Genomic DNA, 21,841 nt, shown 5'->3' on the forward strand with positions numbered 1-21,841 from the left:
CCTAAACCATGATCATGCTCTTGAGGGATGTGAGAATAAGTTAAATCCTAATAGGATAAGTAGATATCATTCACCACATGAAATCATATAGGGAGATCACTAGTAAGCAACCCTAGGCTGATATTCCAACCTTTACTTGTGAACCACTTGGTGATCATAAGTAAAATCCTACCATATCTATATTTCATAAAATTAAAGAACCTAAGAAATCTTTAGAGTAAAACTCCATACTTAATATGGTGAGAAACCATCCATCCATATGACCAAAGTTAACTATAAAAAGAACTATAACAGCTTTAGTTACTTTAACAATAGCTTAAGGATATAATAGAGATCTATTGGTATAAGATAAAACCAATTCTCAAGTCCTTAGTAATTAAAGGAGAATAGAAACAATTAAGCAAGTAACCATATTGTTTTAGGGGAGATTTAACCCTAGCAAATGCAATATGATGCCATCTCACTTCTACAAACTAAAATTATATCTCAACCCTAACTATTGTATCACTATGGAGATAGCACTATAAACCTAGACCATAATTGAGAATCAAACCCATGGCCATTATGTAAATATCATTAGAACCCTGGTATGGCATATTAATGAAATCTTATGCTTCACTTATTACACCTGAGAAAACCCCTTGTGATACAACTTATAAATAAGACCATAAGTGTGATTATCAACCACTTACCTATATAATTAAGACCCAACCTTGAGGAGAGTAATATTTACTCTAGGTATTTCAAAGGATTAAGAGACCATAACACTAATGTTAGTTTTAATATGGGTTATCATCAAACCTACAAAACCTTAATAAAATGTTGCTCACATGAACTAATATGCAAGTGATTAATTCCTCAAATAGAAACCAAGACATAATAACAATCTCTGAAAAACTTTAAAATAAAAGTATCCACTCTCCTAATTCTAAACAGAATTGGTTGCATAGTAAAAAGAGAATTAAAGGGAACATATAAAATTCATGATTAATTGTTATTTTGAATAAATTCAAAAATATGTAATTGAATCTCATCTAAAATGATTTGTCCAAATAGAATTGGGGAAATAGTAGTCAGGAAACTAAATCTTGATTAAAACAACATAATTGAAATAATTGCAAACAGTATTGGATTCAAATATGAATTCAAATTGAAAATATAAAACAGAAAATAAAAAAAATGGAAAGAGAAAAAGAGGAAAAACCATACCAGACCTAACTTGGCCGTGGCAGCCCACCAGCAGTCCACCAGCACGGCCCAAACCACGGCCTGGCCCAGCCCACTTATCCCTTCGTCTAAAAAAAGATCTGGGAGGCGTCATCCTCATCCTTTCCGTGTACTGGAGGCCAGCACGACGCCGTGCCTCCTTTCTCCTCGGCGCTGGCAGCTCCTCCTCGCTCGGCGTCGTGACGAGGCGCGCCCTTGCGCCGTATAAAAGCTCCCGACGAAACCTAGTCTTCGATTTCTTCCTCCTCCTGCTTAATTTTCCCCTCAGGCCGAAACCCTACCCGACCAGACTCCGATTACCGCCGTCGATGTAGACCTCCCCGAGCTTCGCCGTGGCCACCATCAGCATCGCCGTCCTCGACTTGCTCTACCTGCAAGAGGAATCGAGCTGGGGCGACCCGTAGCGTCGTCGTCGACTCCATCTTCTCTGACGGCCGGCGCCATTAAATCCGGCGAGCCAGACCTCCAACGACCACGCCGTCAAGCGCTACGTACTCCTGGTGAGCTATTGAACCTCGTGGTGTACTTGGCTCGCTCGATTGCTCGCCGTAGCACCGCCGCATCGTTAACCCGTGAGCACTGTCGCTGTTCCTCACCGCCGGGCACGCTCCGGTGACCAAACCGGAGCGGCGCCACCACCAGGAGGTTCGCCTCGGCGTCCTCTTTCCAACAAGCATGCGCACGCCCCCGCGGGAACCCGGACTCGCCGGCGGCGACCACCACTGGCCGCCGGTGATGCACATGGTTGCCACATCGGCACCATGTGGAAGCCAGCGTGGCTTAGCCCCACCAGTCAGTGACTGTGTGGGTAGAGTCACCGGGTGCACTTAGTTATTTTTTTTTGTTTAAATTTAATTCCAGAAAATTGCTGCAAATTCAAATAAATCTAGAAAATTCATTATAACTCAGAAAAATATAAATAAGATATCAAAATTCTTATAAAGATAAACTCTATCCAATAAAAATTTAAAATGAAATTTATATTTTTAATAAAAATTCAATTATTTAATACTTGTTAATTAAGCCCTATTTATTAATTCTAAATTGAATAAAAATTCAATAGTTAGGAAAAATTCTCCAAATTAAATAAAACCAGTAAATAAATAAAGAAATCATTAAAACTAATTTTCTTTATTAGTTATTTGGTTAAATCATTATTAGGGAGATTTAAACCCTGATTAATAATTACCCTAATTATTAATTGTTTAAAAATAATAAAATGCCAAACTCAATATTATTTTTATTTCAAAGTTATTAATAACTTCAATTAGAATGAAGTTATTACCCATAGAACTATAAAGTAATTAAGAAACCCTAGTTCCATAATGAATAAAGAACACAACCTCATAATTTTATGTGGGATTCTAAAACCCTAATTCATTAGGAACCCTAGCTTCACAAATCCATAGGAACCCTAATTGGTCCTAAACCTAAACCCTAGATTATACTATGTGATCATCCTACTTTCTTTTAAATCTTAGAACCATATAGAACATAGATACTTGTCATGTCCACATAAAATGTAGAAACCCTATCACTACTAAATTAGTATCCCATGTGTTCATCTTCATCAGACCTAGAGGATCAAATAGGATTAAACAAATGTAGAACCTAGTTCCAATCCTCAGAGACATCAACCTTACATATCCATGCTTAGCATCACATCAATGTGATGAATCTCAGGAGCAACTATGCCAAATCTTGAGCATTACCTAACCATATTCCACTAAACCCTACTAGTGTTGGCTACTTACCAATCATCCTATTTAGGAACCAATTATTCCTTACTTAATAGAACCAACAGTAAAATCTAGACCACCTCAACCATAATTGATATACTTCTTATTATTTAAGAAGTATGTTCTTCAAAAGTTATTCTTTTGATGTAAATACAGAATCATCATCAACCCTGCCTTATAGGACCTATAAACCCTAGCTAGCTATCACCAGCAAGATGAACCAACCTTGATAGCAGCCCTGAATAAATAATTACTTAGGATGCCTAGGCTTAACTCAACCTTACAAGCCCTAGATGTCAATGAATCCAACATTGTTGTGATCCATCTAATACCTACTCCAGAAACTAGTTGAAACCATAGTACACCATAGAACCCCACAAACCTAATTATCATACTTGATCTTTATTAAAGAACATGTTCTTCAAAAGTTATTCTTTTGAAATATATAATAAATAATCATCAACCATGCACTATAGGACTTAAAATTGACAACTGCTCTTTACTTATTATCCAACCACTATTCCTTGATGTGTATGATTGTTACTATGCATTTTACCACTTGCTTATGATTCTAAACCAACACAAACCTGAATAAGAACCTTGTTTGTAAATCACTCTAAAAGTGCAACTCACCCTGAACTAATCATTACCACTCACTAATCCTAAATCATCGGGGTTAGGTCACGCTTAGAGCGATTACATCTCATACTTATGCATTATTGCATCCTTGCCAATCTTTTAAACATCGTCCTTACCGGACGATGATGCTATTTCAGAACTTGCAGTTATTACGTATCGAAGACTTTGACTGCATAATCTTGCAGTCAAGAATAGCAAGTTCATCACTTGCTCATGTCATTTGAGTATTTTTACCAAATTACTTGCAAAGTACTATACTTATCACTCTTGCATAAAAATCAGAAATACTATTTTCATAACTATGAATATGACTATGTGGTGGGCAATGGAACCATGGTATGTGTTGATATGGTGGAGGTTCCATTGCAAGGGTTTATATCCATCTAGGATTAAACAACAAATGTCGTCCAGTGATTCTTGTGCCGTAATACCCGTGTTAACCATAAGATCTGGAGTGGGACGGAGTAGTCAAAAGTGTTTCCACCTCTCGTACATCAACGGACGCGCTTTACCGTAGACACTTGTATCTCTCGGGGGCAAGCGGTAGGCTGGGGAAGCCTTAAGTCCCCACGGCATTGTCCGTAGACACTTGTCGCCCGAGGAGCAAGCGGTAGGCTGGGGAAGCCTTAAGTTCCCCACGGTATTGCGGTCTATGATGGGTTGCAGCTACCGGCGAAGGAGTTTATGGTAAGAGCCCAGAACTGTTGTCGTGGTCGGGGTCCACCCGTAAGTGGGAATAATGGGACCGACGAGGACCCAGGGTCGGGGTATGCAACAAAGGGTGGGTGTGCGAGGTAGCGGAGGAACATGATTGACTAGGACCTTATACCGGGCCTCACACCAAAGGAAGTGTGGACGAGAACATGACTCGGTTGGCACCAAGGTTAAGATCTCTTATGGGTAAAGCAACACACCTCTGCAGAGTGTAACGAACTGTGACCAGTCACTCCCTGTTCCGGGTTATGGAACTACGAACGCTGCCGGAAAGGAACTCCATGAAGTTCTAGTAAACCGGTGAAGGCTGACGGACATAGTTCTTCTGAATAAAAGCAACCTTTTGAAGAAATGATTATGAAAACCTGCATTGGTATTAGACTTTCTGGTCTAATGTCGTAGCTAGTGCATTAAACACCTCTTTCCTATAATGAACTTGTTGAGTACGCTCGTACTCATCCCACTCTTAAATCCCCTGCTTAGATATGGAGGCACCGAAAGAGGATCTACAGTGCAACACGAAGGCCGAGGAGTCAACAACTACTTCACGGCGTAGAACCTGTCAGAAGAGTCCGATACCACATCCAACAAGGAGAAAACCTAGATTAGCAATAGAAAGGAACTAGCTTCCTACACCTAGCTCCTATTTAGCTAGAATCTATTCTTAGCCTCTGTAGCTAGGTAAATACTCTACAAATAGAGTTCGTGATAGGTTTAGACTACGAGTCGTTCTTCTGGAGTTTATTTGCAGTTTTACCTCATTGTAAAGTAGGAGGCTATGATGATCTTATGTAACAGAGTCTGTGTGTAATTCTATAGACATGCCTTGGACCCGCATATGTTTCGGTTGTACCACTCTGAGCGATATAATACTAGTGGAACGGTGTTTCATTGGTGTTATATCAGACTTGCATACTACACCATGCAGTGGTATGCCGGGTCACCACAGTTGCTCACGGCGAGGTTTTGTTGATCGATCTCATCTCGATCGGTTTGCATCGGAGAAGGTTGGCTCTAGATCGGAGGAGTTTGGCTCTCGGTCGAAGGAGGTTGTTTGGAGGAAGTTTGGAGTTATTCTGGTGCAGTTTGCAGGTCATCCATGGCTGTTTCGGAGGTCAAAATCGCGAAAAATCGCGTCTGGAATCGGGAAGAAGACACAGATTCGCGACCAGATCCGGTTTCCGGACCCAGGACCGGCCGGACCAGTCCCAGATCCGGCCAAACCGGGCCCCAGGCCGGCCCACCCGGCCCAGACCGGACCCCAGGCCGGTGCCAGCCGGGCCAAGTCCAGGGGAGTCGGGCGCCCCAGCCGGCGTCCAGGCCGGTCAGACCGGGTCCTGGACCGGACCAACCGGCGTCAGGCCGGTCCAACCTGGTCCTGGACCGGTTCATCCGGTTCCCAGGCCGGTCCAACCGGGACCTGGGCCGGGCCAGCTGGTCCTGCTACTGTTGTTTCATTAGCTGATGCTGCTGATGCTGTTGAGTTTCCGGGCGATGTGTTGGGCAAGCGTACCACATGATAAAGGGAATCCCAGCTGATCCTCCTTGGGTGTTACCCGATCTTTCACAGCGAGAACTCGGGTAGATAGATCCTCCCAACAACGCGATGAACGCAACCTGGAGAAGAGGGAACGAATCCAGCAAGCAACAGATCGATGAACGATACACCTCAAACCTTGAGCTAGACAATCCTTGATGACCACAAGAACCTTCGCAGCGGATATAATAGATAGACGGCAGCGCCGTACCCCCGGAGGGATGATACACGTGAACACACGCAATGGGGAAAACCATAATCTTTAGTCTAAACTTGTCTACCTAAACCCTAACCATCCCACCTCCTTATATGAGGGGAAGTGGCCGGCCAAGCCCTTATTGGGCCTAACCTAATTCGACTTGGACAGGCCCAAGTCAAATAGACACAACTTAAAACCTTAATTGGCCCACCACATGACCTGGCTACATTATTATTTCCTAATAACAAGACTACAATAAAATACTGGTACAACCTTAGACCTAATTATCATATCAATGGCTGTCCTAGTGTACCAGGCCTGGATATCCATATCATCTGGGGTACGGCACTGCCGTCTATCTATTATATCCGCTGCGAAGGTTGTTGTGTTCATCAAGGATTGTCTAGCTCAAGGTTTGAGGCGTATCGTTCATCGATATGTTGCTTGCTGGTTTCGTTCCCTCTTCTCCAGGCTGCGTTCATCGCGTTGTTGGGAGTATCTATCTACCCGGGTTCTCGCTGTGAAAGATCGGGCAACACCCAAGGAGGATCAGCTGAGATTCCCTTTATCACCCTCTATGAGTCTAAGGTGGCGGTCACCCCTATGTCGGTCGTCAAAGGGCATGTGGCTGACCGGGTGGCTCATGTAGCGGCAGAGGTGGCGGCGAGGATGGCCTCCACAAAGAAGAGCAAGAACCGCAGTGACGCTGCCAAGGCCATGAAGGCCTCACAGAAGGCAAACGCGACCATGAAATTGCTTCACTTCATGTTCAGCTTCGTGTTGGAGAAGATGTGTGCCTTGATCAAGAGCGGAGTGAGAACTGACAAAGGATTCAAGGAAGTCCATCTGACTTCTGTTCCGAAGGCCTTGTTTGAACATTGTGGTGTAGATCGACGTTAGCTCCACTCAGGTGTACAACCACCTGAGGAAGTGGCGGCAGAGGTGGCTCATCGTTAGCAGGCTCCGCGATCTAAGCAGGGCTCAGTGGTGCGACGAGAGCATATGCATCATCCTTGAGGTTGAGCGCTACTACGGGCACGGCGCGGTGACCAGCTCTGTCCACCTCACTAACTCTTTTCATCACCGACGTGCACAACTAACATCATTGTCCCTTCATATCCTAGGATCACCTGAAGGACGTGGAGTACCTGAATGTGCCCATTGCAAACTACGACGAGATGCATGCGATCAAGTGAGCCCCTAGGCACGGCTGCAGCTACGCCTTCACCCGAGGATGCTGAAACTCAGGAGTCCGACACGGTCATCCTCAATGGGCCACCTGAGAAGGTTGCCGACGCACCTGACAAGCCGCACGTCGGCAAGAGGAAGAGAGGTTCCTTCGCCGACGACGAGCTGGTGGCCTTCACCAACATGACTATTGTTGTGAAGGACGTCGCACAGGCCATCCGGGACAACAAGCCCATAGAATGCACCTTGACTTGTACAATGCGGTCATGGACATGCTTGGCTTCTCCGAGGAGGATCTCATGGCGGCGCTGAGCCACCTCGTCGACCACAAGACCCAGGGTTGCAGCTTTGTGGGCATGATCGAGCCACACCATGTCCTCTGGCTAAGGAACTACCTAGCCAAGTACCACTACAAGATGCAGTGGTGCCGTTGAGGGCGTGGTTTAGGGGATGCATGCATGGAGGTGATGTACTTGATGGCCCACTTTTGTAACTATGATGAGGCGGTATATACTAAACCCTCAGGTGATGGTGAACTTGCGGTGTTAGGATGACACCCACTTTTGTTGTGATGGTAGGATGACACCATAGTAGTGTAGGATGAACTTGTGATCCACTTTTGCAATAATCATGCATGCCCCTGTTAGTTTATCGTTTCCTGTCAACATTTGTGTTGTTCAGTTATGACTTTGTTTGTAGTTCTGTTGCTCTGTTATGAAACATTAGAGGAGGCACAAGAAGAATACCAGAGCTTTTTGGATCACGAGGCCACTGTCGGAGGTAGTGCATGCTCTACAAGAAGCACCGGAGGTACGTGAGAGATGGGTCAAAGATTACATCATCGTCTTTGTGAGGATCTTGTTTTTCTGAATGGTGTGTGATCGTATGTAGCATGCTATGGCATGGTATTCTCATCCAATTTGAATTGTGATAAAGATATGGAAGTGCGATTCGTGCAACCAAACAGCTGATTCGTGTTTCCGTGCGTCCAAGCTGGGCTGGAAGCAGGCAACCAAATAATGGGGGCTCACTTTCATACCCGGTGTAGAAATGTGCAACGCAGGTGACCAAGAGGCTGTTTCTAGCCCGTGGCCCGTCTGAAACGTGTAGGAGGTTTTTCTCCCTAGCTTCAGTGGTGCACGAAATCGGACCAGGCTACCAAATGGGTCCTAGTTGCATGTACATGATTCAGTGCATGCCTGCCCCTCTGCTTGCGCTGCGCTTGAGCTTTAGACATGCTGGAGAACACCCGATCCTGTGATTAAGCCCGTACTAGCTCTGACGACGAAGCCCCATCCACCAGTAGCATGGAAGGAGCCATCAACATTGATTTTAGGAAAAGCGGCGACTTAACGGACGAGTTCTCGGTTAAGAGAGGTTTGACTAAGTGGATATTGTAGATAGTCTACTACTACTACTACTACTAGTGGTTTACAGTTTGGAAATCTGTGTGCTATCCGGGAGAGGGGAATCCTGTTCTCGGTTTTGTTCTTTTTTTTTCTATTCTAGATAGACTAGATTACGGGTGTGCTCAGCTTGATTGCCCTTTTGAAAGGGTATATACTTCTTCGGCCAAGTGGAAAGGGCACTAGCTTGAAAAGAACAATGTGTGTGACTGCGATGGTACTGTTTCCTAATATACACCTGACTGCCAAATCCGAGATGTAATGGGCTTCCGCCAAGTCACATTAAGACGACACCCCTGTTCGGTTAATACATTTCTCAAGTGTGTTGCAGTGATTGGAAGGGATTTGGGAGAATTTTGACTTATAGATGAGATTTAATCCCTCAAACCATGCCAATCCCTCTAAAAACATGCGGCCGAAAACCACAGCTGATAGACGTTTATAGTTCCTGCCGGAGTTTTACTAAAAACTTGGACAAAGTCATTCCCGAGCTTTCCAGAGGGGCGGAGAGCCTTCTGGACACCGTCAATCTACCATCATAGCTTGCCTATCTGGCAAGGACCCAGCGGCCATGGAAAAGGAAAGAATCCGAGAAACAGTTCGTTCAAGGAACAAAGCCAATTCTCTCTCTAAAGAAAGAAATGGAATAAAGCCAACCTAGTCTACGACTTCGCCATCAACAGAGGGCTCTATTTTGCTGGAGTCCAAACCACCTTAAATACCGCTGCTTGGAGCACAATCCTAACCCAGAAATAGCACTACACATACACACCTCTCCCAACACATCTTCTCTCCTCCCAGCTCCACCACCTTCGTCCAGCTTTTCCTTGAAAACTCGCAGGGTACGCAGACAGGCAGACATGGCGTCTGAGAAGCAGCGCACCATTGGCGTGGCGATGGACTACTCGCCATCCAGCAAGGCCGCGACCAAGTGGGTGGTCAGAAACCTGGTGAAGGCCGGCGACCGGATCATCCTGATCCACGTCCTCCCCAAAGGAGCAGACGCCAGCCACAAGGGGCTCTGGAAGAGCGCCGGTCCACGTATGTAACAAACACCGGATTCTCAATTCTGTTATGTTGCTCATGTTATTTCTACCTTGCAAAGATTGCAACTGACACCGATGCTTGTGTTTCCGTGCACTGAAGCTCTGATCCCTCTGCTGGAGTTCATGGAGATGAACGCGCAGGCCAGGTACGGGGTCACCCCTGACAAGGAGGTGCTGGAGATCCTGCAAGCTGAATCCAAGTCCAAGCAGGTAATACCTCTACGACAACGACTGAATTGCTCATAGGATTACCTGCCATGCACTCTGCAGATGTTCATTTCTTTGTCGGCTCCCAATTCAGAAAATAATCTAGCAAATTTCTAGTTTTCAACACATGGTACTTTCGCCTAACTATAGAACTGGTTCATGTTAACAGGAGTTCAGCATGAATATACATCTGAGTTCAAATTAAATATACGGAGTAGTTTTTTTTTGCAGGAGTTTGCAAATCATATGTTTTGTTAGACTAATTATAACCAACAAGGAAATATGTGTCTAATTGATACGTGTACAGGTGCAAATCTAAACTGATGAAAACTTTCAGCACTAGTAGATACACCATGTTATCATGTAGTATGGCTTGCCTAAACCTCACACTTGAGAAGAAACATTTTTTTTTTTTTTCGAGAAAACGCAATGACATTGCGTTTCTTTTCATTGCAAAGGAGAAGAATAGTTTGTTACAAGATCACACCTCCATGGAGGGTGAAAAACAACCGGCAACTAACAGAAAAACTAGTGCACATCCCAGTCTACAGGTAACACGGCGCGAAGGCCAAGGGCTCCAGCTCTCGCCCAAAGTGCCGCCTCTGCCTTGATCTTGTCATTCACTCTCTGGATGGACGGCTGCTCTCCATCGAAGACACACGAGTTTCGGTGCTTCCAAATCAACCAGGGCACAAGAAGCGTGGCGGTTGCAAGGCCTTTTCGCATTGGCTTGGGTGTGTGCTGCCTTGCAGTAGTCCACCATTCGTGGAGGGTAGGCTCGCCGTCAGGAGGTCGACAAGTAAGCCGTAGCCAGGACAGTGTGTCGTACCAAACCTGCCTAGAGAAGGGGCAAGCCAAGGTGAGGTGATGCATGGACTCGGCCTCTTGGTCGCATAGCAGGCACCGAGGATGGTGCTGCAGCCCTCGCCGTCGTAGCCGCTCCGCCGTCCAGCACCGGTCTTTGTTAGCCAACCAATGGAAGAATTTGACGCGCGGAGGCGCCCAAGTTTTCCACAGCAGCTTCCAGGCCGGGCAAGCCCTGGACCCCTGGAATGTGCTCCGGTAGCAGGACTTAGCCGAGTAAACGCCGTTTGTGCTCCATCTCCAGACGATCTGATCAGGCTGGTCTGTGAGGACAGTCGCCTCCACCCGTGTCCAGAGCATAAGGTACTGGCCCAGCTCTTGGAGTCCAAGCACGCCGTGGATGTCACGCGCCCAGCTGTGGTCGAGCAGCCCATCTCTGATGGAGGTTGCCTTCCGACGTCTCTTAGGGATACATGCGTATAGCTCAGGGGCGATTTGACTGACAGAGCGACCGGCGATCCATCTGTCTTCCCAGAATCTGCCGAGGTGTCCGTCGCCGACGATCATGTGCGTCGAGGCAAAGAACAGGCTCTGCTCCTGGCGCGAGAATTGCAGCTCAAGCCCACTCCATGCTCTGACTTGATCCGTTCTGTTATACCAAAGCCATCGCATCCGAAGCGCGAGCCCGGCCCTCTCCATGTCCTGAACACCAAGGCCTCCAAGAGATAGAGGCCTGCATACAGCTTGCCAGTTAACGTGGCAATGCCCGCCGTTGGCCTCGGCGCGGCCGTCCCAAAGGAAGCCTCTCTGGATTTTCTCAAGGAGCTTTAGGATGCATTTCGGCGGCTGCAGCACAAGGATCTGATGTAGGGGGATCGCAGCCAGAACAGATTTCACAAGGACTAGCCTTCCAGAGCGGTCCATGAGCCTAGACTTCCAGGTGGGTAGCTTGGCCGCGGTTTTGCTGACCAGCGGCTGCATCTGCGCACGGGTAGGGCGGCGGAGCGTGAGCGGTATGCCAAGGTAGGTCAGTGGCAGCTCCGCAAGCTGGCATCCCAGAGTTGCCGCGATCACCTCGCTGTCGTCCGGCTCACAGTTGAGCATAGTGGCGGAGCTTTTACCATAGTTGACGAGGAGCCCAGAGGCTCGGCCAAACAGGTGTAGGATCGCCCTCACGGCGCCGGTATCCTCCCTGGTAGGATGGCAAAACATCACCACATCAACCACCGGGATCATCTTAGTCGGGTGCAGCGCCTGAAGAATTCCGGCATCAACAGCGCGCATGATCAGCCGCCCCAGAGTGTCAACGGCCAGGACGAACAACTGCGGCGACAGAGGGTCGCCTTGCCGCAGCCCCCGGCGATGCCAGATTGGTGGCCCAGGGCATCCGTTGACCAACACTCGTGTGCTCGCAGAGGAAAGGAGTATCGCGAGCCAGTCCAAGAACTTGGCGCCGAACCCGTACCTCCGGAGGACGTCGAACAGGAAAGCCCAGGAGATGGTGTCGAATGCTTTGGCAAGATCGAGCTTTAGCAGCACTCTCGGCGCACGCAGCTGGTGCAGCTGTCGCATGGACTGTCGGACAAGAACGAAGTTGTCATGGAGACTACGTCCACCGATGAAAGCATTCTGGTTCTTGCTGACAAGGCGATCAAGCTTTGGGGCCAAGCGCAGCGACAAAACTTTCGCTGCAACCTTGCCGATGAGGTGCACGAGGCTGATGGGGCGGTAATCGCCGAGAGTCTCGGCATCCGGGCGTTTTGGCAGCAAGGTAAGCAGGGCCTGGTTGAGCTTGTGGAAGCCTCTGCCCCGGAGCTCGTTCAGTTGCTGGAAGACAGCCAATATGTCGTGCTTGACCAGGGGCCAGCAGGCCTGAAGGAATTCAGCAGTGAATCCATCAGGGCCTGGCGCCTTGCGAGCAGGAAGGCGCTTGACAGCAGCCCATACCTCGTCGTCCGTGAACGGCTCGTCGAGCTCAGCAAGGTCCGCGGCGGGGTCGATCAGATGCTCCAATTGTAGGGTACAGTCACGGTCAGCCGTCGAGCCAATGAGGGCGTCGAAATGGGCAAACGCCGCCTCCGCCATCTCGGCCGGTTGGTCAATCACCCGGTTTCCCACCATGAAGCTGTGAATGCGATTCTTTTGACGACGGTAACTTCTGCACAAGCCTACCTAGACCGCAGGAAATCCCTAAACAAAAAGTCAACAAAATAGTCCTACTTAAGCACTTATTAACATCAAATTCTACATTTCATCTAAAGAAAACCCGATTTTAGAAGGAAAAGGTTGGCCAGACAACTTCCGACTGCAAAAAAGCAGCAGTAGATAAGAAATTATCTGCACAGCACACAACCCAATTTTGCTTCTGCTGCTTCCTTCACATTTTCCTGAGGTTACAGCCACGACGTAGTTCATGGTCCTTTGTATGGTTTTGAAAGAAGTGTAACAAGGTTGCATGCCTTGAGTGGCTTCAACTTTCTAGAAAAACAATATTCTATCAGAATGTGTTGCTAATTGAAACATTGATTCATGTCGGCTGGATCAGGTGGAAGTGCTGGCAAAAATATACTGGGGTGATGCAAGGGAGAAACTTTGTGAGGCAGTAGATGATCTCAAGGTGGACAATATTGTCCTTGGTTGCAGGGGATTAGGGCCTTTGAAAAGGTATCATCTGAACCTCTTCTCGATTAACTTTTGACTAGTCCTTGGCTAATAAATGTTTCCTCGTATTTCTACTTCTCCTTGGACCTCAATGCAGGGCCCTGCTTGGAAGCGTTAGCAATTATGTAGTCAACAATGCAACCTGCCCAGTTACGGTGGTGCGTGGGCCAACTGCATAATGCTTTTGCTTATCACATCTGGAATGGTGGACTAGTCTGTGTGTTTATTGGTCTGTTAGTGTTCTTCCATTCTCTGAGTTTATGAGATGATATTATTTACGAGGATGGTGATGTTTGGCTCTAGCAGTTCACTTTTTCAGATTTTTGGTCATTGTTGTAAACTTTTCATATTGCAATTTCAGTGTGTTTTATTTGTTATCTCCTACTGCAACATTTCAGCCATTTCATATTACGATGTTTACAAAGTTGTCTATAAATTTGTTCAGTACTGCAGTTTCGTTTATGTGCACGACTAGGCAGCCCCACTAATGCTGAATGGTTACCAGTTTCCGAATGGCATAACAGTGGGAAGGTTCTTTTTGTCTGTAAATTGTATTGGTTGCCTGTCAACGAAGGCCAGCAGAATTTGGGATCTTAGTAGTTGGCAGTTGATATATAGAATGAACGCAAGAAACAGCCCTCCTAGGAAACTCTCCGTAACATAAATACAGAATGGAAATATTCAAGACTAAGTTCTTAAAAAGTACTACCTCCATCCCAAGGCTTAAGGCCTATATTTTTTTAGAAAGTCAAACTATGTTAAGTTTGACTAGGTTTTTATAAAAGTCATTAACATGTGAAATACAAAATTAATATTATTAGATAGATAATGAAATATATTTTCATGTGCTATCTACAAACTATCATATTTATTGATAGATTATTCTAAAAATTTGGTCAAACTTTACTTGCTTTGACTTTTCCAAAAAAATATAAGCGTTAAGCCTTGGGATGGAGGTAGTAATCAAGAACAAGTATTATTTTTGTAACTGAAAACAAGAACGTGTACCAAAAATGTAAGAGAAATGGTATCTAGACATGAACACATGAAGCTTCAATTCCAAATGGCATAAACATGATCTTTATTCTTAAATTATATTAGTATACAGCAAATGCTCTTAAGAAAAATGAATGTCTGCAATAGTTGAAGATTTTCCTGGAGCATATCAATCAGAACATCTTACCAGTGCCATCTTTGCGTGGGAGAGATTCTTCAAGATCCATTCTGCGCCAACTCCCAGCCAAAGATGACAGCTGATCAACCTTATCATACAACCCAAGAAGACCACCTGTATGGATAAAGAGAACTTTTCGCCCTTTCCACTTTGCTGGATTGCTAGACATGTCTTTCAGCATTCCATATACTCCCTTCCCACTGCAGAAAAAGAAATTACATATCATTATTAAGAAAGATAAATGGTATCACAAGAAAAGCAAGATAAATGTCGAATCTCTTCAAGAACTTGCTGGAAGGATCCTTGGTACTAGATTATGTGCATAGAGAAAACCATTTGATATTTTTTATTTAGTAGAAAATACTAGCATACAGGATCACATCTCATAAAAAAGGAAAGTATTGCACACCTGTAGACTGGATCAAGCACAATGCCTGTTGCTGCTGCTATATCTTTAACAAACTTAAGCTCCTCGGTGGTGTTCATCGCATAACCTAAGCCTTTAGCCTGTCAATCAGAAGTTGCAGTAAAGCACCCAAAATTTTCACAAATTCTACCAACTTAAAAGAATAGGATGAAATTAAATAGAGTTCCAGCACAGACAAAAGGTGAACTGTGAAAAGAACAACAAGCAGCAGAAAACCAGGTCTGTGCACATATAAACATTGTAGAGAATGTGCTGATGTGCATCAACACGCTACAAATTTAACTTTTGGAGCCTATGGTCCAAGATCTCTTTACAAAAGAGTTACTATTAAATAATGAGATAAATTGTACTCACGTCTTCAATGGTGACAATATCATGTGAATCCAAGCCAGATTGAAGTCCATCAATTAGGCCTTGAACATAGTCATAGAAGTATTCGGGGTCATCACAAACAGAGAACGCATGGACCTATCCTACAAGTGGATGATTAGTACGGAAACTTCAGTGGGATAAGAATATAACAAAGATGGCTCATACTTTTGCCTTTAGGCTACTCAATTTTGATCCTAAAGCAAGACCAGCAATGGTTCCACCACTGCACAAAGTACAATATCATCAAGCCGTAAAGATACAATGTCACAATATTCAGGATACATGCATGACATAACAGCTGAGTCCATATACATAACTACACCGTAATAAGGAATACTGGGTGTTGATGAAATTACCTGCCGCAGGCAACAGCGATATCATCAAACTGAACATCACCAGATAACTGAATTTGCTGCTCAATTTCCCTTACTGCTTCAATATATCCCCTACATAACAGCAAGAGACGTCATATGTTACAAACATAAAATCAAAAATTATAGAGTGAATATCATTTTACATAAGTTCTTGATACCTATTTCAATTTAACCCTTCTCTTCACAGCACATAACCTTATTCTTTTTTTTAGAAATGCATAATCTTACATTCATAGCCATTCTCTTAAACACAGAGTATACACTATATTTTCTTCAGCCTATGTTGAACATGAGTCACAGTTCTTAGTATTCTATGCTCCATTGGTTAACTATACTATAAACATGAAAACAGAAAAATGTAATTTCAGTTTAACACTCAGCATCAGATATTTATGAATATATATGACAGTACCAAGTTCCAAGTGAGTTAGATCCACCAACAGGAATCACGTATGGCTTCCTTCCTTCTTCCAAAAGCCTCTTTTTAAGCACGTCGGCTAAAGCCTAGAACAAACAAATGTATGCTGGGGTTAGGAACTTCTTATGGAATACAGAAGCTTGAAGCATAAGAAAACAATTGGAAAGGAAAAAATGATCAGTGGGGAATTAATGAGCAGTAGCACAATGCATTTTATCAACAGGTAGAGAGAGAATAGGCAGCACAATTGCTAAGTACAATGGAGAGACAAGATGACACTAATAAATATTATGCTGAGAAAAAACACTGCAGCATGAGCTGCTTGGCAGAATGATATTTTAACAACGAAAAACATCAACCAGGCTTGAATAATGAATAGGATTTCACGTATGAACAAGGTTTTGGATACACATGGGCTGACAGAACTATGAAAAACTCAAGCAGTAACAAAGTACATCATGGAGAAGAGCATACCACACTGCCAATTTTCCCATATTCTTCTTTTGAAACAAGATCAATGTGCGCTCCCAGCAGTCTCTCCACAAGGAGATTGCCCACCAGACCGGGGTCCTTATCCACAAGAAGCTGAAAATGTCCCACAAAGACCAGGTCAAACCAACTGCATTACCGCACATCATTTTGCCAATTTCACCTCACAAGCACAAAGATCACCTTGGAAGTACGCAGTATCAGGTAGCAATCAAGATTGAGATACTTGGCAGCCACCGCCGTGGCACGGCAATGGTTGCTCTGGATGCCACCGACCGTGATAACGCAGTCGGCGCCCTGCGCAACAGCATCTGACAGCAGAAACTCGAGCTTCCGGACCTTGTTCCCGCTCAGCTGCATACCGGACAGGTCGTCCCGCTACAGTTTCACCAAAGCTCCCGTGTCAGCATACAAATGCCACTAAGGATTTTACCTTCTACACTTGCAGTGCAGCCCTAGAAAAATGAACAGAATAGTGGTTCCTGATGCAGCACCTTGATCCATACTTCTGTGCCTTCTGGCAGGTTTGGCAGATTCCATTTGTGAATCGGGGTTGGGAACTGTTTCAGACACGAAAACAAATACTCCGTGGGTTAATAGTACACACGAGTGATCAGTCTACACACGATCTCTGGTGGATTTGAACTACGGCAAAGTCACCAAGTAATCAATCTAAGCCGCTTTGCGGGCCGCCAATTGGTCAGTAGAGCAAGTATGGGTTCAGTCCAGTGGAAGCTTACCTGGCCGAGGGAGAAGATGTGGGAAGGGGCGAGGGAGAGGTGCGAGGCCCAGGACGGCGGCGCGTAGGGCTTCTTGGAGAGGAAGCTGCCGATTTGTGCTCCGGCCGGAGAGGCGGCGGAGACTCCTGCCATGCCGGTGGCGGCGGCGACCGAGCTTCGACGGCGGACGGCGGCGAGGCGGGAGCAGAGTGGGAGAGTGGAAGTGACGGCGAAGGGGAGGGACGGCCTGAGGAGCATGGGGGGATTGACCGGTTCACACGCACTCGCCGGCGAATGGCGGCCGCACCAGCCCCGCCGCTGACGTGTCGGGGTCAGTTAGCGACTGCATCTTTTCTTTTTGTGAGAATCTTAAGCGAAACATGGAAAACATAGCTAATTATTAGGGCATTTCCACCCCGAGCCGACGCATTTCGGACGGCGAATTGAGCCTGCGTCCGTTTACATTGGTCCACAGACGTGAAAATGGTCATGCATCCATTTGCGTCAGGGATGTCTCTAAGGGCCCGACGCATATTGGCCCATTTTTTCTGAAATATCAAAAAAAAAAAGGAGAAACAAGCAAATATCATAAACATATAGTCAGGTCTCAAATAAGTCCATCACATTATACACAAAGTACGGCACAAAATGTATTTCAAAAGGTACCTAAACATAGCCAGAATAGCAAATATAGTCAAAAAAAAAAAAGACCATGGTGGTTGACAACAACATCCTGCATCTGTGCCACTGATCTCGCGTCTCTATCCCGACGCCGCCTTCACCGACAAAGCCGTCACCGTAGATCACGGCCATAATATCGCTTCATTGCGTCCCGTTCAAGAGGCCTACAAATCACCGGACGTCAGACAAATGACACACGACAGAGCGAGACACCGAGAGAGCAAATGTACCGGGTCGTCCATCGTCGGGGCAGATGCTGCCATTTCCTCAAACAGGATGCGGGGCACCGGCATGCTCTCCTCCAGGGCATGTCGCATCTTTTGCGTCGCGATCGGGCACGAGTCACCGCTCCTCGGCGTCCGGCTCAGATCGGGAACCGGGCCTTTTTGAACTGGACTTGCGCGGTGCTGAAGGCGAACCGCGGCGCCGCGTGGACCTGCGAGGGTGCAGGCGTTTCAGGACGAAGCTGGGAACTTTCCAAGCTCAATAACGAGGCCGGGGAGCGACACTGACAATCCTCTCTTGCTTGACGAAGAGCATGTCCTACGCAAGGCTTGAATGGAGGCCAGGATGGAGGCCTGCGTGGACGTCGGCTTTCACATGCATCTGCCACGCCATTTGGACAGTGGCATGCGCCTGCTGGACGGCCGCCGCCGCTGCATTCCTCTCCTTTAGATTCTTGTGCCGGTCGCGACGCTTCGCGACCTGGACGCCTTTCTTCTCGTTCGACAACGACTTCTTTAAAACCTTCGGCTTAACTTCCCGGCCACTGGTGGTGGCGCGCTTTGAGCCGACCGGAGATGTGACCTCCATTAGGGATGTGGTGGTGACTTTGGGGGAGTGTGGGGCGGTAGCTGCGGCGACGAGGATGACCATTGCAAGGGAAGGGAGTGTTGGCGCTGGTAAACTTTGATTTTCGGGCAGGAAATGGCAACCAGCGGGAATGTTAGCGGCGTCCCAGCCATTGATGCGCGGATCCTACGTGAGATTCGGCGGACACTCGCGCGTCCGTGGAGAGCAAACTCGACGCATATTTGGGTCAAGTTTGCGTCTCCGTGGACAGCCCGGTCACTATTCGTCGAGCCGCTAGGCCTGGTTCCTGACGCATTTTAGGACCGCGGTCCATTTGCGTCGCTCCGTTAGAGATGCCCTTAGGCCAAACAGGGGACAAAGATTTGGTGCACCCGAGGTCCCGAGCACCGGTGCTCCTGATTTTCGTAATATTTAAAAATTATACTTCTGTGTTTTAAAAAATCATAAATATTATTTCACATACACATGTTCTGAATACACTTGCAAAGTATCAGTAGAAATTACGATGTATTTTGAGCTACCAAAAAATAAAAAAAATTATGTGTATAGGGATGATTTTGTCAGAAATTTGTCTTTTTAGTATAGCTAAAATACAACATATTTTTATCCGAAATTAACACCGCACCTTTAGAATGTTCATGTGTATCTGCACATTTATTTTCATATTTTTTTAGAATCGTGGAAATATGTTTTTTGAAAAATCAGAAGCACTGGTGCTTATGTGTCAAAGACATTTTTTTCAAACAGGTCCCTTATAAAAGTATGAATTCGAACAAGTGCATGTCTCTAAATTTTTGCACTGGTTAACTGAAACTTTTGTGACCAACCTTCTAAAAGTATGAAATGAAACTAGTGTTTCGATGCTTGTAATTTTTTTTAAATGGTTAATAACTGAAATTCGTGTAACTAATAAGTGACATATGGTACCAAGAAGAAAATCATCATCGTTTGGCTATGCACTAATAACATGTTGAATTGTCTTCTGGTAGAAATTTTCTTTTTAGGTGTTTGACTGGTCATCCGATATTTTAAAAGCCTACCACACCAAATGGCAATTTAAACAATAGCAACACTAGCCACAGTTACAAAGAGGAAAATATAACATCAAGGTTTAGAGTTGCTTGTTCAATCTGCATTGAACATTAGAGCTCTTATGTGCGGAAAGTCTCAAAGGAGTGAACCCACACAGGAGGGAGAGCGAGGAGATCAAACAAAAGTGAATTTAAAGTGTCACCCACTCGACTTTAAATTGATGATGTTCCCCTTTAGTTTTTTTGGGGTCAAAGAAACTATCGCCACAAAGAGAAGAAGGACCTCGGCGCCTCGCTAAACCTGACATTGAAGTAGCAGACGAAGTAGATAGATAAGAGGAAGACACACAGACGTTCTCTACTCTACTACCTCAGATTTCCTTTTATAAGACGTTTCGGCAGGCAAATTATTGCTTGTGAAACCGTGTTTATAATGGGAACAAAGGAAGCAGTACTACTAAACTCGGAAATGCACTTTGGCTCATAGAAGCATTTGCTTTCATCGTGTGAATCCACATTTTTGAAGTGTTAAAAAGTTCTAAACTAAATTTTTTACATGAACATCTAGACATTTTTATATTGGTATACACAAATTTTGAAAAAAATAAATATTTTTCTTTGGTTCCTGTAAAAAAAAGACAAATTTTGATGTTGTAACACGACTACTTATAATATATTTTCTAATCTTCTTTGCGCACATCATCATATAAAACGTTGTCTTTCCACAAAAACTTGTGTACGAACATAGAATGTCACGATGTACACCAAAAAAATTATATCAATTGTTTTTAACATAAAATTAGTTTTTAATTATTTTATACTATAATGGGAGCATTTGCTCATATGAGCCAGAACAGCACCTCCTACTACTACTAAACTAAACATGCTTACATGCTTACAAGTAGACATGCTAAATGTGTAAGTTACTCTTCATATATACTACACTCACTCCGTTTCTAAAAAAAACTTCGCAACATTTTTCTAGAAATGGATGAATCTGTAGCTAATAGATGTCCGTATACCCTGATATCTAGATAAAGTTGGGAAGCATTTTTAGGAATGGAGAGAGTCAGGGGCGGAGCTCCCCTTTGGGCAAGGTATGGCATCTGCCCTACCTTGATTTTTTGCAAAAAATCGCATATATATATGCATCTATACATATACAAACAGTTTTGTACAAGCTGTGTTTGTTTCTGAATGAAAAACGAATGGAAAAAAAGGAAATGGGCTCAACGGACGCGAACTGGGCTGCATAGCTGGGCCGGACGTGCGATCGCTGCCGGGACGTGCGATCGCTGCCAGGACGTGCGATCTGGTCATCTGGCCATATACGATACGTCGATACGGAACGAGATCGCTCCAGCCTCCAGGAAACCAGCGTGCCCATGGGCGGGCCCAGAAGTTTGTAAATGGGTATTCAAACAAATAAAAAATACAAAGAAAATTAGAAAAAATGGTGAGGAGGCCAGAAATCGAGCACAGGACGTGCATATGCAAGCCAGCTACCTCTAACCAGCCGACCAACATACTACTGGTGTTGATTGGTAGACTGTATTCTATACAGTGTCATGATAATTGATAGCTGTATCATATGATTTGAAATTTTTGACAAATATTTTGGGTATTCACCTGCATACCCATGAATACAAGTAGGCCCGCCCATGAGCGTGCCTCCAGGGAAACAGCCGGCCGCCGCGTCTTCATCTTCGTCTCTTCGACCCGATCACCAGATCAGACGAGTACCGAGTACGCCGCATGATACTGGATACAGTACTCCGGATCTCCGACTCTCTATCCTCCTCGACGTCTTTCATTGCGCCTCCGTCCGCACGTCCCTAACCGTCTATGGTTGTTCTGCTGCAGGCTACAGAATACGGATCACCCGGCGCTTGTGTAGGTTTCTACGAGTTTTTGCAGTTCAAAGTTTGAACAGTTTATCGCTGTGATTTTGTGGTCGAGGTTCGAGAAGAACCAAG

At 45.3% G+C, this 21,841-nt stretch overlaps 2 protein-coding genes across 2 annotated transcripts; one reads left to right on the forward strand and one right to left on the reverse strand.

Moving 5' to 3' along the window:
* The first annotated feature begins 9,225 nt into the window (after positions 1 to 9,225).
* On the forward strand, positions 9,226 to 13,744 carry LOC127306019 (universal stress protein PHOS32). Its single transcript, XM_051336623.1, has 4 exons — positions 9,226 to 9,690; positions 9,796 to 9,905; positions 13,252 to 13,370; positions 13,465 to 13,744. The coding sequence occupies exons 1-4, from the start codon at positions 9,510 to 9,512 to the stop codon at positions 13,544 to 13,546; spliced, it is 492 nt and encodes a 163-aa protein (XP_051192583.1). The 5' UTR covers positions 9,226 to 9,509; the 3' UTR covers positions 13,547 to 13,744.
* Positions 13,745 to 14,413: 669 nt separating this feature from the next.
* On the reverse strand, positions 14,414 to 17,688 carry LOC127306018 (D-cysteine desulfhydrase 1, mitochondrial). The gene is made up of 10 exons (XM_051336622.2): positions 17,362 to 17,688; positions 17,116 to 17,181; positions 16,805 to 16,999; positions 16,607 to 16,717; positions 16,127 to 16,218; positions 15,697 to 15,786; positions 15,506 to 15,563; positions 15,323 to 15,436; positions 14,951 to 15,048; positions 14,414 to 14,741 (listed from the first exon to the last, which is right to left on the reverse strand). Exons 1-10 carry the CDS (start codon positions 17,596 to 17,598, stop codon positions 14,537 to 14,539), a joined length of 1,266 nt encoding a protein of 421 aa, XP_051192582.1. The 5' UTR covers positions 17,599 to 17,688; the 3' UTR covers positions 14,414 to 14,536.
* Positions 17,689 to 21,841: the final 4,153 nt, after the last annotated feature.

Source organism: Lolium perenne, chromosome 6, assembly GCF_019359855.2.
Source record: "Lolium perenne isolate Kyuss_39 chromosome 6, Kyuss_2.0, whole genome shotgun sequence".
NCBI classification, from domain to species: domain Eukaryota; kingdom Viridiplantae; phylum Streptophyta; class Magnoliopsida; order Poales; family Poaceae; genus Lolium; species Lolium perenne.